Source organism: Ornithorhynchus anatinus, chromosome 12 (assembly GCF_004115215.2).
Source record: "Ornithorhynchus anatinus isolate Pmale09 chromosome 12, mOrnAna1.pri.v4, whole genome shotgun sequence".
Classification (NCBI taxonomy): domain Eukaryota; kingdom Metazoa; phylum Chordata; class Mammalia; order Monotremata; family Ornithorhynchidae; genus Ornithorhynchus; species Ornithorhynchus anatinus.
The window spans coordinates 591,326-605,601 of NC_041739.1; the positions used below are offsets into that span (position 1 = coordinate 591,326).

A 14,276-nucleotide genomic window follows, 5' to 3' on the forward strand; every position below is an offset into this window, starting at 1 on the left:
TCCAGAGAACCTACTCTTCTATTCCTTTCCTTCCTCCTCCTCCTCCTCCTCCTCTCTTTTTGTTTTAATGGTATTTGTAAAATGCTTACTATGTGCCAGACACTGTACTAAGCACTGGGGTAGATACAAGCTTATCATGTTGGACCCAGTCCCTGTCCTTCTTGGGGTTCAGAGTCTTAATCCCCATTTTACCGACGAGGTAACTCAGGCACAGAGAAGTGCAAGTCACTTAGCAGACAAGTGGTAGAGTCAGGATTAGAACCCAGGTGCTTTTGACTTCCAGGCCGGTGCTATTTCCACTAGGCCACGATGCTTCTGAATGCTCAGTCTCTGTAGAGACCGCTTTCTTCCCCCTCCTCTTCCATTTCTTCTTGGGAGAGGTTAGGGGGAGGCTCACCTGTCGATCTTTGTCCTGAGTCTCCCAAAGGCCCCATTCTCGCAAAAAGGGCTGCCCCCCAGCAGTCCTAGAGCTGGGCTTCCCCAGGGAGATTTCCCTCCAACTGCAGGTAGGTGGGGGAGGAAGCCTTTCCCCAGCTGGCTTTTCCAAAATGCAGCTGGGTAAACCCATGCTCACTGCTAAAAACACTTGCCCAAATACATGAGCCCAAGCTGTTTCAGTCAGTCAATCTGCTTGCCCAAGTTTTTCCATCTTTGAAAAGTAAGCGTTTCTTCTCTGTATGTTTTGTTTCCTCCCTCCCACCTACCTCTAGGGCATTCCTATTTCTCATGCCCCCTCCTTGGACACAGGCGGGGGAGGATGGGAGGAGGTGGTGGATAAAGCGTGTTCTCTTTCTTGTTTTCCTTTTTTTTTCCTCCCCAGATTACTCGTTGCCTCTTGAAGCCTCTTAATGGAACTTTTGTTTTGACAGGATTCACTGGCAAAATTTGCTGGCAGAAAACTGAGGGACTGTGGGGAGGACCTTCTGGTGGAAATATCTGAAGTTTTGTTCAATGAACTGGCTTTCTTTAAGCTAATGCAAGACTTAGATAACAACAGCGTTACCCTGAAACAAAGAGGCAACAGAAGAGTGGAAGCAGCTGTGGCCATAACGCCTTTCGCTAAAGAGGTAAGTCATTTGAGTTTGCTCTTTTGAAAAATCATATCATTGCCCGGAGCAGGGAGACCCCTAAGAGGCCAGCTGGTCCAGCCCCTTGCCTCCAGGGTTCTCGGGGCGGCCATGAGGCTCTGGCGGAAAGGGCAGCCCAAGTCGTCCCATGGGTCTGGGGTCCATGGGACCTGTGGAATCTGTGGGGCCACAGCCCCCATCCTCCCGTCCCATCCCCTCAGCACTGTACTCGTCCTCTCAACTGTATATACATTACCCTATTTATTTTGTTAATGAGATGTACATCGCCTTAATTCTATTTATTTGCTATTGTTTTAATGAGATGTTCTTCCCCTCGATTCTATGTATTGCCATTGTTCTTGTCTGTCCGTCTCCCCCGATTAGACTGTAAGCCCGTCAAAGGGCAGGAACTGTCTCTATCTGTTACCGATTTGTACATTCCAAGCTCTTAGTACAGTGCTCTACACATAGTAAGCGCTCAATAAATACTATTGAATGAACCGCCCGCCTCTCTTCTCATGCCCATCGACGTAGAGACCGGGTGCACAGTTCTATATTAACTGCACCTCCCTTTGGTGTGTTTAATAATGTTGGTATTTGTTAAGCGCTTACTATGTGCAGAGCACTGTTCTAAGCGCTGGGATAGACACAGGGTAATCAGGTTGTCCCACGTGAGGCGCACAGTTAATCCCCATTTTACAGATGAGGCACCTGTTTCCCAGGTTCCCGTCTCCCCATCCCCCACCCCCACAACTCCCTTTGGGGTGTCAGCATTTGAGGAGAGCAACTTGAGTTTTGCCTTTCTTGCTGCTGTTACTGCTAAGGCATTGTTTACTCCAGGGCGTACTGGGAAGGTGTTTTGGTGGGGGGGAATATGTTTTTAAAAGCTTCGAAGGCACGCCAAGCTATTTTGAAAGGTGTTTGAAATACAAGCTGCCTTACACTTAACAGACTGTCTGGCAGCGGGCCCGGGGCCTGGAGGAACCGGAAGGTGCAGCCCTCTTGGATGTCAGGGTTAGTTGATGAGCCTTCCTGACTGGTGCCCTTCAGGAACAAAAGTACTTAGGGAATGCCACTCCCATCTCGCCTGAAAATAATCTTATCTGACCTCCCTCTTGGGAGAAGCTTCCCGGTGGAAAGGGAGCTGCTTGGTGTCCCTCCTGCAGAACTTGGGGCCACGGGACCTGTCTTCCCACCCGCGGGGCCAGGGTCCGGGGGGTTGGGGGCCAAAGGGGACGGGAAGGCAGGGCCCACACAGGGGTGCAGGAGCAGCGTCTCAGGCTGCTCAGAGAACCCCAACTCACCCCATTTCCTATCCTCCGGGACTCGTGAGTGTGGCCGTCCTCGAGGCTAGAGGAGAGGCACTGCCAGTGGCTGAGTCACTTAGAGTGAACTCGTGTTCGGGTCTAAGTGACTACTGCTTTGGAGGAGTTAAGTAGCCCAAGTCTTAGAGGAGCAAGCCTTGCTGCTCTCAAAGGATACAGTTTGGGCCCTTAGCCTGCGCCCTGAAGATGGCATCAGCGAGGGGGGCTTGTGGACCGGGGCCTGCCACCCTGATGACGTTCTGGTCGCCGGTACTCGTCACCGGGCCGGGGCCCCTCTTCTCCCTCGTAGCTCAGCTCTTTCATTCAATAGTATTTATTGAGCGCTTACTATGTGCAGAGCACTGTACTAAGCGCTTGGGATGAACAAGTCGGCAACAGATAGAGACAGTCCCTGCCGTTTGATGGGCTTACAGTCTAATCGGGGGAGACGGACGGACAAGAACAATGGCAATAAACAGCGTCGAGGGGAAGAACATCTCGTAAAAACAATGGCAACTAAATAGAATCAAGGCGATGTACAATTCATTAACAAAATAAATAGGGTAACGAAAATATATACAGTTGAGCGGACGAGTACAGTGCCGTGGGGATGGGAAGGGAGAGGGGGAGGAGCAGAGGGAAAAGGGGAAAATGAGGCTTTAGCTGCGGAGAGGTAAAGGGGGGATGGCAGAGGGAGTAGAGGGAGAAGAGGAGCTCAGTCTGGGAAGGCCTCTTGGAGGAGGTGAGTTTTAAGTAGGGTTTTGAAGAGGGAAAGAGAATCAGTTTGGCGGAGGTGAGGAGGGAGGGCGTTCCGGGACCGCGGGAGGACGTGACCCGGGGGTCGACGGCAGGATGGGCGAGACCGAGGGACGGTGAGGAGGTGGGCGGCGGAGGAGCGGAGCGTGCGGGGTGGGCGGTAGAAAGAGAGAAGGGAGGAGAGGTAGGAAGGGGCGAGGTGATGGAGAGCCTCGAAGCCTAGAGTGAGGAGTTTTTGTTTGGAGCGGAGGTCGATAGGCAACCACTGGAGTTGTTGAAGAAGGGGAGTGACATGCCCAGATCGTCTCTGCAGGAAGATGAGCCGGGCAGCGGAGTGAAGAATAGACCGGAGCGGGGCGAGAGAGGAGGAAGGGAGGTCAGAGAGAAGGCTGACACGGTAGTCTAGCCGGGATATAACGAGAGCCCGTAATAGTAAGGTAGCCGTTTGGGTGGAGAGGAAAGGGCGGATCTCGGCGATATCGTAGAGGTGAAACCGGCAGGTCTTGGTAACGGATAGGATGTGTGGGGTGAACGAGAGGGACGAGTCAAGGATGACACCGAGATTGCGGGCCCGAGGGACGGGAAGGACGGTCGCGCCATCCACGGTGATAGAGAAGTCTGGGAGAGGACCAGGTTTGGGAGGGGAGATGAGGAGCTCAGTCTTGCTCATGTTGAGTTTTAGGTGGCGGGCCGACATCCAGGTGGAGACGTCCCGGAGGCAGGAGGAGATGCGAGCCTGAAGGGAGGGGGAGAGGACAGGGGCGGAGATGTAGATCTGCATGTCATCTGCGTAGAGATGGTAGTCAAAGCCGTGAGAGCGGATGAGTTCACCGAGGGAGTGAGTGTAAATGGAGAACAGAAGAGGGCCAAGAACTGACCTTTGCAGCGGTGGGTCGGGGGGAGAGTGGGAGAGTCAATCAGTTGTACTTATGGAGCACTTGCTGTGTACAGAGCACCGTACTGAGCACTTGGGAGAGTACAACACAACAGAATTGGTAGGTACGTTCCCTCCCCACGAGTTTATAATCTAGATGAGGAGGCAGACATTAATATAAATTAGTAATGTACAGTTATGTACATATCCATGTTTCTTTGCCCTGGCTTGAAAATATTGAATTCTCTTACAGGCAAAGAGAAGCCTTGAGGGAGATCCCTGTTCACCTCCAGGAGAGATTGACGACGTAGACAAAGTACGTTTGTTTCTACAACAACTGGCCATCTGCTTTACCCGATAGAAGAATGATTTTTTTCCATCCTAAGGGTGTTTTTTCACCACTGACTAAAATTTGTCCGCTTGTGGCTGGTTGGTATGGTGCACCCACCCTGTGGATTTTGGTCAGAGGGAGAGTAAGAGAGGGAGCCTCTGGACTGGGTGGGTTGGGTGAGGGCGGGGATTGGCTGGAGTGCTTTATCCTCGTGGTACCTCCGGAGGCCCTGACCACAATACGGTTCCCGTGGCGGGGACCGACCTCCCCCTTCCCCACACCTCACCGGTTCTGCTCTCTGACTTTTCACCAGGACAAGGATGAGACTGAAATGGAAAAGCAGGCCCGCGTGCCCGAGGTGGGCGACGGCCGCGACGGTCCCAGGAGCGGGCGGTCTGACGTTTCTGACCCGGAGGACGAGGAGGAGAGTGAGAGCTGCCCACTGTCCATCAGTGAGTTTGATTCTCGGGGGCGGCGGAGACCCGTGCGGGCCGGCCACTCCCCGACCCCAACGCCAGTTGCAGAAGCCCTCGGGAGGGATGAGGGAAGCAGCGCCTAGCCTTTTTCAACTGCTGGCTGCCCCTTCACCCATCCCCCCTAATTTCTGAAAGGCAGAGAGGTTCTCATCCTCCTACCCTGCAAGCAGCGGGGTCTCTACTCGTGAAGTATTTTTCCGGGGGGTCTCGCTGGGGTTGTGGCTCATGTAGGGGCCTTTAGAGCCCTCCCGGGCCGTGGGTCTATCCGACGGTCTTGGGGTCGGCCAGCTGGGGAACGAAGCCACCCCGAGGGCGGAGTCGTGGGACCTTATCGCATGCGGTGAGAGCCATTTTAGTTTGTTTACTTTGACAGCTTCGGTTTTCATTGGCATTAGTGGCAGGGGGAAGGTGTTTTCTGTAGCACAGAGAGCACTGAAAACAACAGACCTGATGGCAGCCCAGCCAGGAACGGGGAAGGGGGCGGTGTGGGTGTGGAGGGGGATATGCTGCACGTGCCTGCTTGCGCTCACTTTTTAATCACAGACGCAGCCTGGGGGACTACACTGTCGGGGGGTTGACAGTGTGGTACAATGTCAGTACGAAGGTCATACTTATTTTCCCATTCTCCCCCTCTCACCTGTATTGTGGATTATTCAGCATGGTCCAGGATCTGAGAGAACTCGGATATAAGTCAGACCGTAAACAAATGAGAATGTTACTAAAATGGAAACCCCCTCTAGAGTGAACGCAGTGCACCTTCCCGTCACTACCCTCGGCCGCGGGGAGTCCACTGTAGAGAGAGCAAGGGGATGAAGGCTCTTTCCACAGACCGGATCTCTAAGTACCAAACCCTTTGTGGCTGAAACCCTTTGTGGCTGAACATCGGGCCCTCTGACAAAAAATTTCCTTCTGGCTCCTAGCATAAAAAGCCAGTCAATGTTTGCTTCAGATAGACTGAATTTGAGGTGGCAGAGGCAGGGTTGGTTCCCCACATTCACTCCACTCCTGTTGGCAAGCGCCCCAGGAAGGCCCAGATGGGGAGAAGGTAGAAAATATGGTTAAAAGAAACCAGCAGTGTTGGGCATTTGAACTAGGCCTCGAAGAAGAGAACTGTATCCTGTAAATCTCTGTATCCTGTAAAACGGCCTAAGCCAGCTTGAGGTGACAGGTCACCTGCCGTGCATTGGAGCCCAGAGCAGATGACCTGGTTTTTGTTTTTGGGTTGGTGCCCGCCGGACAGAGCCTCAGTCTTGGGGAGTTCCCTTGGCAGCCGGGCAGAGCCAGGGCCAAGTGTCGCGGTCTCTTTCCTCCGCCAGGCTTATCCAAAGCCGAAACCCAGGCTCTGACCAATTATGGAAGTGGAGAAGATGAAAACGAGGACGAAGAAGTGGAGGAGTTTGAAGAGGGGCCCGTGGACGTTCAGACTTCGCTCCAGGCAAACAAGGAGACCCCAGAGGAAAACGATCGAGAACAGGTGGGTCCCCGGGGCCAGGGTGGGAGCCGAATTTCGGCCCTGGGGTGGGGCCCGGCTTGGGAGTAGCCCCGGACCTGCTGCATCTTGGGTTGGTTTGTGTCCCCAACCCCGTGATCTGACCTCCTTTTGATGGCCTATAAGGGTCACAGGCGGGGGCTACTCTGCTCTCTCCACTTGCGGGCATCGTGGGAGTCTGAAGGCCGTTTCCCCTAGCGGCCGTGTTCATAAGGGACCATTCTCATGGGTGAGGTAGGGGAGGAAGGGTGGTTTGAGAGAACCTTTGAGGTTGAGGAGTGAATTCTACAGACTAGCAGTGAGAGGTCCTTGTGTTTGTAGAAGCGCACCCTCACTCTTAGCTCTGTCCCGTTGGAAAAATATATGCTCCTTTACAACATTTCGAAGTGGATGATCTGGCCCATCAGGAGGAAAAGCCCTGAGGGCTTCCTGCCTGTGATTTTTGGATTGTCTAGATTCATGCCTGCGATTTTTAACCGCATCTGGCGCTCCAGCCGGCGAGCCCCTCCCCGGGCAGGACACCCCACCCCGGGGTGGGGGTGATCAGTCCTCCCTGGTGTGCAGCCAGCCGGGTGCCTGCCCCACGGACAGAGGTCTGCCTCACCACCCGGCTCTGGTGCCGGGGGATTTGGGGCTGAGGCCCTCCCGGGCTGGAAGATCCTGGACAGCACAGGCTAGGAGAGCCGAGTCGGGTAGACCCCCGACCCCGAACGCCTTCAGTGGACGGGACTGATACTGACGATCCGGAGATGATCCGCGCCCCAGCCTGCCGGGGCCACCGCCCTCCGGATGCCAGCTGCCTCTCCTCCACTGGGGTCAGGGCCACAGCTGAGAACGAGGGTCTGGGGATGGACCTCCTGGGGGCCGGAGCCTCTGCCGCTGGACACGCCGGGGCCCGGCAGGGCACTCTGCTGGGTGACGGGAACCCGGGCTTGTCCCGGTCACTCCCAGCTGCCTCTAAAGAGCCGTGTCTTCCTTCCTAGAGTCCGCGGCCGAAGCTGGGCCGGCCGGGCGGGAGCGCAAAAGGCCCGTCAACTCCAGAAAGCACTGGCACTGAAGGTGAGCGACTTTAACCTGGAGAATGATCTGGATGGCTCAAAAACCCGCAACTGTAACCGATACGGAAATGAACTAACCAGTCCGTGATCCCTGGGCGGAGCGCCCTGGGCTGAGCGCCCTGGACCGTACTGTGGGGCTTGGACTGAGCCGAGCAGTGGCAGCAAGATCCATCCTTTGGGTTTGCTCTACTTCTCTGCAAAAGCTTAAGAATGAGCTTTCCTTCGAGGTATTCTTCCAGGAGCCCCAAGGCCCATTATTTTCCCGAGCTGCCAGCCGGTGGTGCCACTGAACCGTGTAGTCTGGCAGACTGTTTCCCTCCCTCTGCCATTGGCTGATGCTGAGCAGGTGGGCAGGGAGAGGAGGAGGGAGGAAGGGGGACAGGATGCCCCAGTTTCTGACCCTGGAGAGGCCCAGGGTTGACAAAAAGTCCCTGGGTCCCGCTGGTATAGAAGGAGGGTTTGCAGAGTCGCGGGCTTCCGTTTCTAAGCCTGGTGTGGAGGCTGAGAGTGTGCTCCAGTCCTAGCTCAGGCAGGCAATGGACCCCCTGGCTCCTCTGCCCGATGGCTCCCCCGGCCACCTAAAGCCACTGGAAGGGGGAGGGGGCTTGGAGGGTTCCTTGCCCTGGGCACTGCTGCCCCTGTGTACCCTCCATCTCTCCTTCCTTCCTTCCCTCCCATCCCATGGGGTTCAATCAGTCCATCGACCGACCCTTTGCAGTGATCTTTTGTCAGTCATCAAGTAATCAATCCATGGACTATACCGAGGGCTATGTGCAGAATGCCGCGCTGGGTGCTTGAGAGAGTGCAGTGTAGCAGAGTTGGTGGACAGAGGCCCTGCCCACAACGAGCTAAAGGACTGTGTAGAATTTATTCGGACTGATCCACTGGCCAAAATATTTGGAACCAGTCACGACTGTGCCGATTGTTGGATGAGAGATCAACTTAACCAGTGATGTGTGGTGTTCTATTCAGAAAGATAACTTCTGTATGCCTCAGTTCCCTCATCTGTAAAATGAGATTGACTGTGAGCCCCTTAAGGGTTGTGGACAGTGTCCAACCTGATTAGCTTCTACCCTTCTCGGGGCTTAGCACAGTGCCTAGCACATAAGTGCTTAACAAATACCATTTTAAAAATATACTTATTGAACTCTTACTGTGTGCAGAGTACAGTACTGAGCACTTGGGAGAGTACAGTGTAACAGAGTTCCCTGCCCACAATAAAGTTAGTCTAGCGGGTTGCGGGGCTGGAGGTGACAGGGGTTCAATGCGGCCTGACCCCCCACCTGTCAGACGTGGCTCAGTGGAAAGAGCACGGGCTTTGGAGTCAGAGGTCGTGGGTTCGAATCCCGGCTCTGCCACTTGTCAGCTGTGTGACTGTGGGCAAGTCACTTAACTTCTCTGTGCCTCAGTTACCTCATCTGTAAAATGGGGATTAAGACTGTCAGCCCCACGTGGGACAACCTGATTCCCCTGTGTCTACCGCAGCGCTTAGAACAGTGCTCTGCACAAAGTAAGCGCTTAACAAATACCAACATTATTATTAGTCTTGGTGCACCCGGAACTCGAGCTCCGACAAGTGGACCGTTCTCTCGTCTGGAGTCCGTCCGAAGTCTGACCCTGTAGCCGGCGGAAAGGAGCTGGCCTGATGTCTGTGGAAACGTTCCGAGCTGGCCTTCTCCGCTTCCGGACCGCACCTTCCCCGAATACTCCTCCAGATAAATTGTGCTGCTGGGGGACGAAGGGAGGGGTGTGCGGCGGCGAGCTGAGGGGGCACGGTGTGGCGTGCTGAGCCCGGGACGTGTTGTGTTGGCAGGGACCCAGGACGGACCCACGGGATCGCCGGCTTTGCCCGCTGTTTCGGAACAGGAGCGGCACCCCAATGGCAGCGTCAGCCTTCCGACCGGACCAGCTGCCGCCGGGCCCTCCCGAGAGCCCGGCCCGGACCCACCAGCCACACAAGCAGCCAGCGTGGGCCCGGCTGGCACCCGAGCCAAGCCCTCTGCCGGGTCCCCCGAGAGCTCAGTGGCCGGCAGCCCCGACACCGAGTCCCCGGTGCTGGTGAACGAATTTGTACGTATTCGGCTGCTCCTCCTGGGCAAGGCGGGCTGAGGGGGTGGGCTTCTGGGGAACCGTGCGGGCACCATGTGGAATAGGGTGGGTGGGCTGACCTCTGTGGCCCCATTCTTGCCATGGCTCCATGACTTGGTAGAATGTACTGAGTGCCCACTGTACACGGCACTCTGGGCTAAGCACTGGAGAGAGTCGTATAGAACTAGCAGGTCTGATGCTTGTCCTAAGGCCACTGATGGTCTAATCAATCAGTGGTTTTTATCGAGCACTTATTTGAGACTGAGCCCCACAGCGGACAGAGACTGTATCCAACCCGATTTTCCTGTATCCACCCCAGTACTTAGTACAGTGCCTAGCACCTAAATACCACAATTATTAATTATTATTGCCTTTCCCAGGTAAGCCTTCTTTTCCCCAGCGCACTCTACCTACTATGTCGTCTGCGCACTTGGATCGGTGTTCTTTGGGCATTTGATATTTGCTCCACTCCCTACTCCACGGGACATATTATAAATTACTTAAATGAATGTCTTTCTCCCCGTTTAGACTGTAAAGTTGTTATGGGCAAGGAATGTGTCTGCTAATTCTGTTGTATGCTTCCAAGCGTTTAGTACAGTCCTCTTCGCATAGTAAGAGCTCAGTAAATACTATTGATTGATTGCAGAGCACTGCATTAAGTGCTTGAGAGAGAGAGCTCCAGAGGAAGAGAAGCAGCGTGGCTCAGTGGAAAGAGCACGGGCTTTGGAGTCAGGGCTTATGAGATCGAATACCAGCTCTGCCACTTGTCAGCTGTGTGACTGTGGGCAAGTCACTTAACTTCTCTGTGCCTCAGTTCCCTCATCTGTAAAATGAGGATTAAGACTGTGAGCCCCACGTGGGACAACCTGATTCCCCTGTGTCTACCCCAGCGCTTAGAACAGTGCTCTGCACATAGTAAGCGCTTAACAAATACCAACATTATTATTATTATTAAGAGGAACCATGTCTAGTACCCCGGGGCAAAGCACTGTGCCAAGCACTTGGGGGAGTGCAATATTACAGAGTTGGTGGACAAGTTCCCTTTCTAAAATCACATCTTCTCCAAGACGCCGGCCCTAACTAAGCCTTCATTTCCCGTATTCATTCTCCCTTCCGAGTCTGTACCTTTTAAGCACCTGATATTCACTACCCCCCACCTCAGCCCCACAGCCCTTCTGTCCGTACCGGTCATTTATTTTTAACACCTGGCTCCCCCTCTAGATTGTAAGCTCCCAGTGGGCCGGGAATGTTTATACCAACTCTTGCAGTGCACTTTCAGAAGCTTAGTACAGTACTGTGTCCAAAGTAAGCACCCGGTAAATACTGTTAATCGTTTGAAAAGGTGTCCTTGGTTGGAAACAGAGCATCTGGCTTCTGCATTTTGGCCGGGTGAGCTGTGGAGATTTCTTGTTTCTGCCTCTCAGCCCCACGCTTCCAACTATCACGCCTTCTTGACCGCACTGCTTTGGACCTTGGCCCTCTTGCATCCCCCTTCCCCACTCCCTCCCCTTCTCTCCCCCCCCCCCCCCCAGTTGGTTCCCTGTGGGAGACTGGGACCATCAATCCCCTCTGAGGAATTTTCCACTGCCATCGAGAGGGTGATTTTTTTTTTTCCCTAAGGGATTGTTTGAGGAGGTGATCCTTCCTCTGGCCATATCCCTGATAAGATGTTCTGTCCCATGTTTATTGGCCCCAGACAGATCACCCTTTCCTGGCTTTACCTTGGGCTTAAATTTAAACTCTGGTTTCAGCAGGAATAACCAATTCCACCCCCTAAACATTACCTTAGACCAACTCTGTCCGGTTTAGTTTTGCTTGGAGGCCACCCCGGGTTACAGTCAACAGGAAGGCCGGTCTGGTTCCAAACTTCTCCCGGGGACCGTTTTTTGGCCTGTGATTGATGGTTGAGACGATCGCTATGGATCGATCACCGGGCCGAGATTTGGACTTGGGCAGCCAATCCCATCTGGGGAAAGGAGGGTCTCCTTTGGTTGGCTTTAGACCAGGGTGCCTTCATCCTGCAGGTGGGGGATATGGGGACCATTAGTCCTTCAGTTGCCCACCCACACCCACCCAATCAGTGGGATTTATTGAGCACTTTCTGTGTGCAGAGCACTGTAGTACTTGCTTGGGGGAGAGTCCAGTACAACGTAATTGGTGGACATGTTCCCTGCCCATAAGGAGCTCCCAGTCTTCCAGTCTCGAGGGGGAGGCAGACAGGAATATAAATAAATTACAGATGTGGGCGGAAGTGCTCTGGACTCTAAGGTCATTGTGGGCAGAGAATGTATCTGTTTATTGTTGTAGTCTCCCAAGCGCTTCGTACAGTGTTTTGCACAAAGTAAGCGCTCAATAAATAGTCGAATAAATGAATGAAAGTGCAGTGGAGCCGAGGGTGGGGTGATTATCAAAAAATCGAAAGATAAATAAATGGTGGCATTTGTTAAGCGCTTACTATGTGCAAAGCACTGTTCTAAGCGCTGGGGGATACAAGGTGATCAGGTTGTCCCACGTGGGGCTCACAGTTGTAATCCCCATGTTATAGTTGAGGTAACTGAGGCACAGAGAAGTTAAGTGACTTGCCCAAAGTCACATAGCTGACAAGTGGCAGAGCCAGGATTCGAACCCATGACCTCTGACTCCCAAGCCCGGTCTCTATCCACCCACGCTGCTTCTCTCTCTATCAAGTGCTTAAGGGTCCAGGGCCAAGTGCCCAGAAGATGCAGAAAGCAGAGGGGCAGCACCCTGCACTTCCTTGCCGGCTCAGCCTGCCTCTTCCCTGGCTGGTCAGTCCCACGGTTGGCTTTTTGGACTTTCCACAAGTAGAAGATCCTCTCTTTTAGCCGCCATTGCCCTCGACCACCCTGGCTGCCCTTCACCGCCCCTCTTCCGCAGTCGGGACCTGGCTTCGCCAAGGTGGCGATCCAGGCAGGCGTGGCCTGACGGGCATTCCGCTCAGGGTAGAAATGGGCCTCGTGATGCCCGCGGCCCCCGTGGCTGACCACCGCCAAGACCTGGGCTGGTCGCTTGGTGCGGGGAGGCGGGGAGGGATGGTGGGCTATCGGATCATCGGGCCCACAGCGCACTCATTCGTTCAATCGTATTTATTGAGCGCTTACTGCGTGCAGAGCACTGTTTTAAGTTGCTTGAAATGTACAGTTGGGCAACAGAGACGATCCCTGCTCAACAGCGGGCTCACGGTCTAAAAGGGGGAGACAGCAAAATAAAACAAGTAGTCAGGCAGTCAGCTCTGAGAGCCTCTTGGCTGGTCCCTGATGCCCTGGAGACTTGCTGTGTACTGCCGCTCCCAGCCATTCAGGGAAATCAGGCCTCTATCCATCTTGGGGACCCCTGCTCCTGCCAGGGGGTTCCTGCCTTTTGGTCAGGATCCCAGGCGAACAGAGTCCTCCCCCCAAACCCTCCCCAATGGCAGCAAGGAAATGATTATGCCCATTGGCCCCAGAGTTGGAGGTGGTGGGGGGGAGGGGAGGCTGTCCTACTTGTCACCCGTGCTGCAAACGGGTTCCGGTCACCCTGGTGATATTTTCCAACAGGAGGCCGGGTCTGGAAACATCAGTCAGAAATCTGACGAAGATGACTTTGTGAAAGTTGAAGATTTACCTCTGAAACTGACGATGTATTCCGAGGTATCTGGCTTTTTCTAATATCACGTAACGGGGTCTCTCCAGCGTGTTGGAGCAAAGGGGAGACGTTCCCCGACACCCTCGTTTCTCTCGACCCCTCAAGGCGGAGCTGACACAGAAGATGGTGGCCGAGGAACAGAACAACCGCTTGACTGATGAGATCCTCGCGGGAAACGGACCTCAAATGGAAGAACTGGCTGGAGATTCTCAGCTTTCCAAAGAGCCTGGTGTGAGCACCCCTACTCTCCCTTCTCCTTTCTCCCCTGGCCTTTCTAGAGGGAACCAGTGCTGGGCAGGGGAGAAGGGGGGCAGGGGGAGCCTTGCAGCCTGGTGACGTTGATTCCTCTGGGGCTCTTCTGTCTTTCCCGTCTCCCAGTCCGACTGCTTGGTGGCTCCGTGGTTACCTAGGCCTTCCCAAGTGCCTTCCCTGCCCCCGACCACCTCCCCCCGCCCAAAATGGGTGCCGTGTTCAGCCCTCTAAAAGCCGGGGCTCCAGCTCCCGGGGCCAGGCGTGCCCACAGCGGATGTCAGCACTGACTCAGGGCAGGCAGCTCCCGTGCAAGCATCCAGTTGGTTTTGCGATTGAGCCCCGGGGCTCGGAATGTCAGGCTTTGCGGCCGGCCACCCAGAGCCCATCTGCCGTTCCTGACTCGGGATGGGTAGCGGTGACCCACCTCCTCTTTTCCAGAAACCACCGGAGCCCAGAGCGCACGAGAGAATCATCAGCGACCCCTCCGGCTCCGTTCCCTCCCCTCCCCAAGTCAGTGATTCCGTATCAAACTGGTCCTAACTCGACGTCTCCTTTGGAGCCGTTTAGCGATGGGATCGAGGCTTTGCCCTTAGCGGGGGTGGCCCCCGGCCTGACATCAGCTCCTCCCACCTTCAGAATGTTGAGGCACTGTTCTCTTTGCTCGCTTCTTTTTTATTTTTTCACTGTGTTTTGTTTAGTAACTTTAAACTCAAAGCCTAGTTTTAAATAAAGGTTGGACTTGTCGGTTAACAGGGGCAGAGGTCACAATTAAAGACGGTTGCCGCTGCCGGGCTAGAACCTCCACGGGACGGTTGGCGGAGCGAGCCGGGCCCCTGGAAGCTCACTCTGTAAGCTGCACGCAGCCCAGAGGGTGGCTTCCTTCAAAGCTACCTGAACAAAGCCATCAGGAGCCAAGATTCCCCCTCCACACACACAGAC

At 54.5% G+C, this 14,276-nt stretch overlaps 1 protein-coding gene across 7 annotated transcripts in view; it reads left to right on the top strand.

Moving 5' to 3' along the window:
* The window catches only part of PCM1 (pericentriolar material 1), a 77,911-nt gene extending 63,824 nt beyond the window's left edge, over nt 1-14,087 (top strand). For all 7 annotated transcript variants that reach the window (XM_029076937.2, XM_029076940.2, XM_029076935.2 and 4 more), the window contains 9 exons: nt 870-1,067; nt 4,255-4,317; nt 4,646-4,784; nt 6,125-6,282; nt 7,281-7,356; nt 9,169-9,425; nt 12,998-13,090; nt 13,191-13,316; nt 13,776-14,087. In XM_029076937.2, the coding sequence (XP_028932770.1) occupies nt 870-1,067; nt 4,255-4,317; nt 4,646-4,784; nt 6,125-6,282; nt 7,281-7,356; nt 9,169-9,425; nt 12,998-13,090; nt 13,191-13,316; nt 13,776-13,877 (1,212 nt within the window). In that variant the 3' untranslated portion in view covers nt 13,878-14,087. The remainder of the gene's footprint in view (nt 1-869; nt 1,068-4,254; nt 4,318-4,645; nt 4,785-6,124; nt 6,283-7,280; nt 7,357-9,168; nt 9,426-12,997; nt 13,091-13,190; nt 13,317-13,775) is intronic.
* The last annotated feature ends 189 nt before the right edge of the window (nt 14,088-14,276 follow it).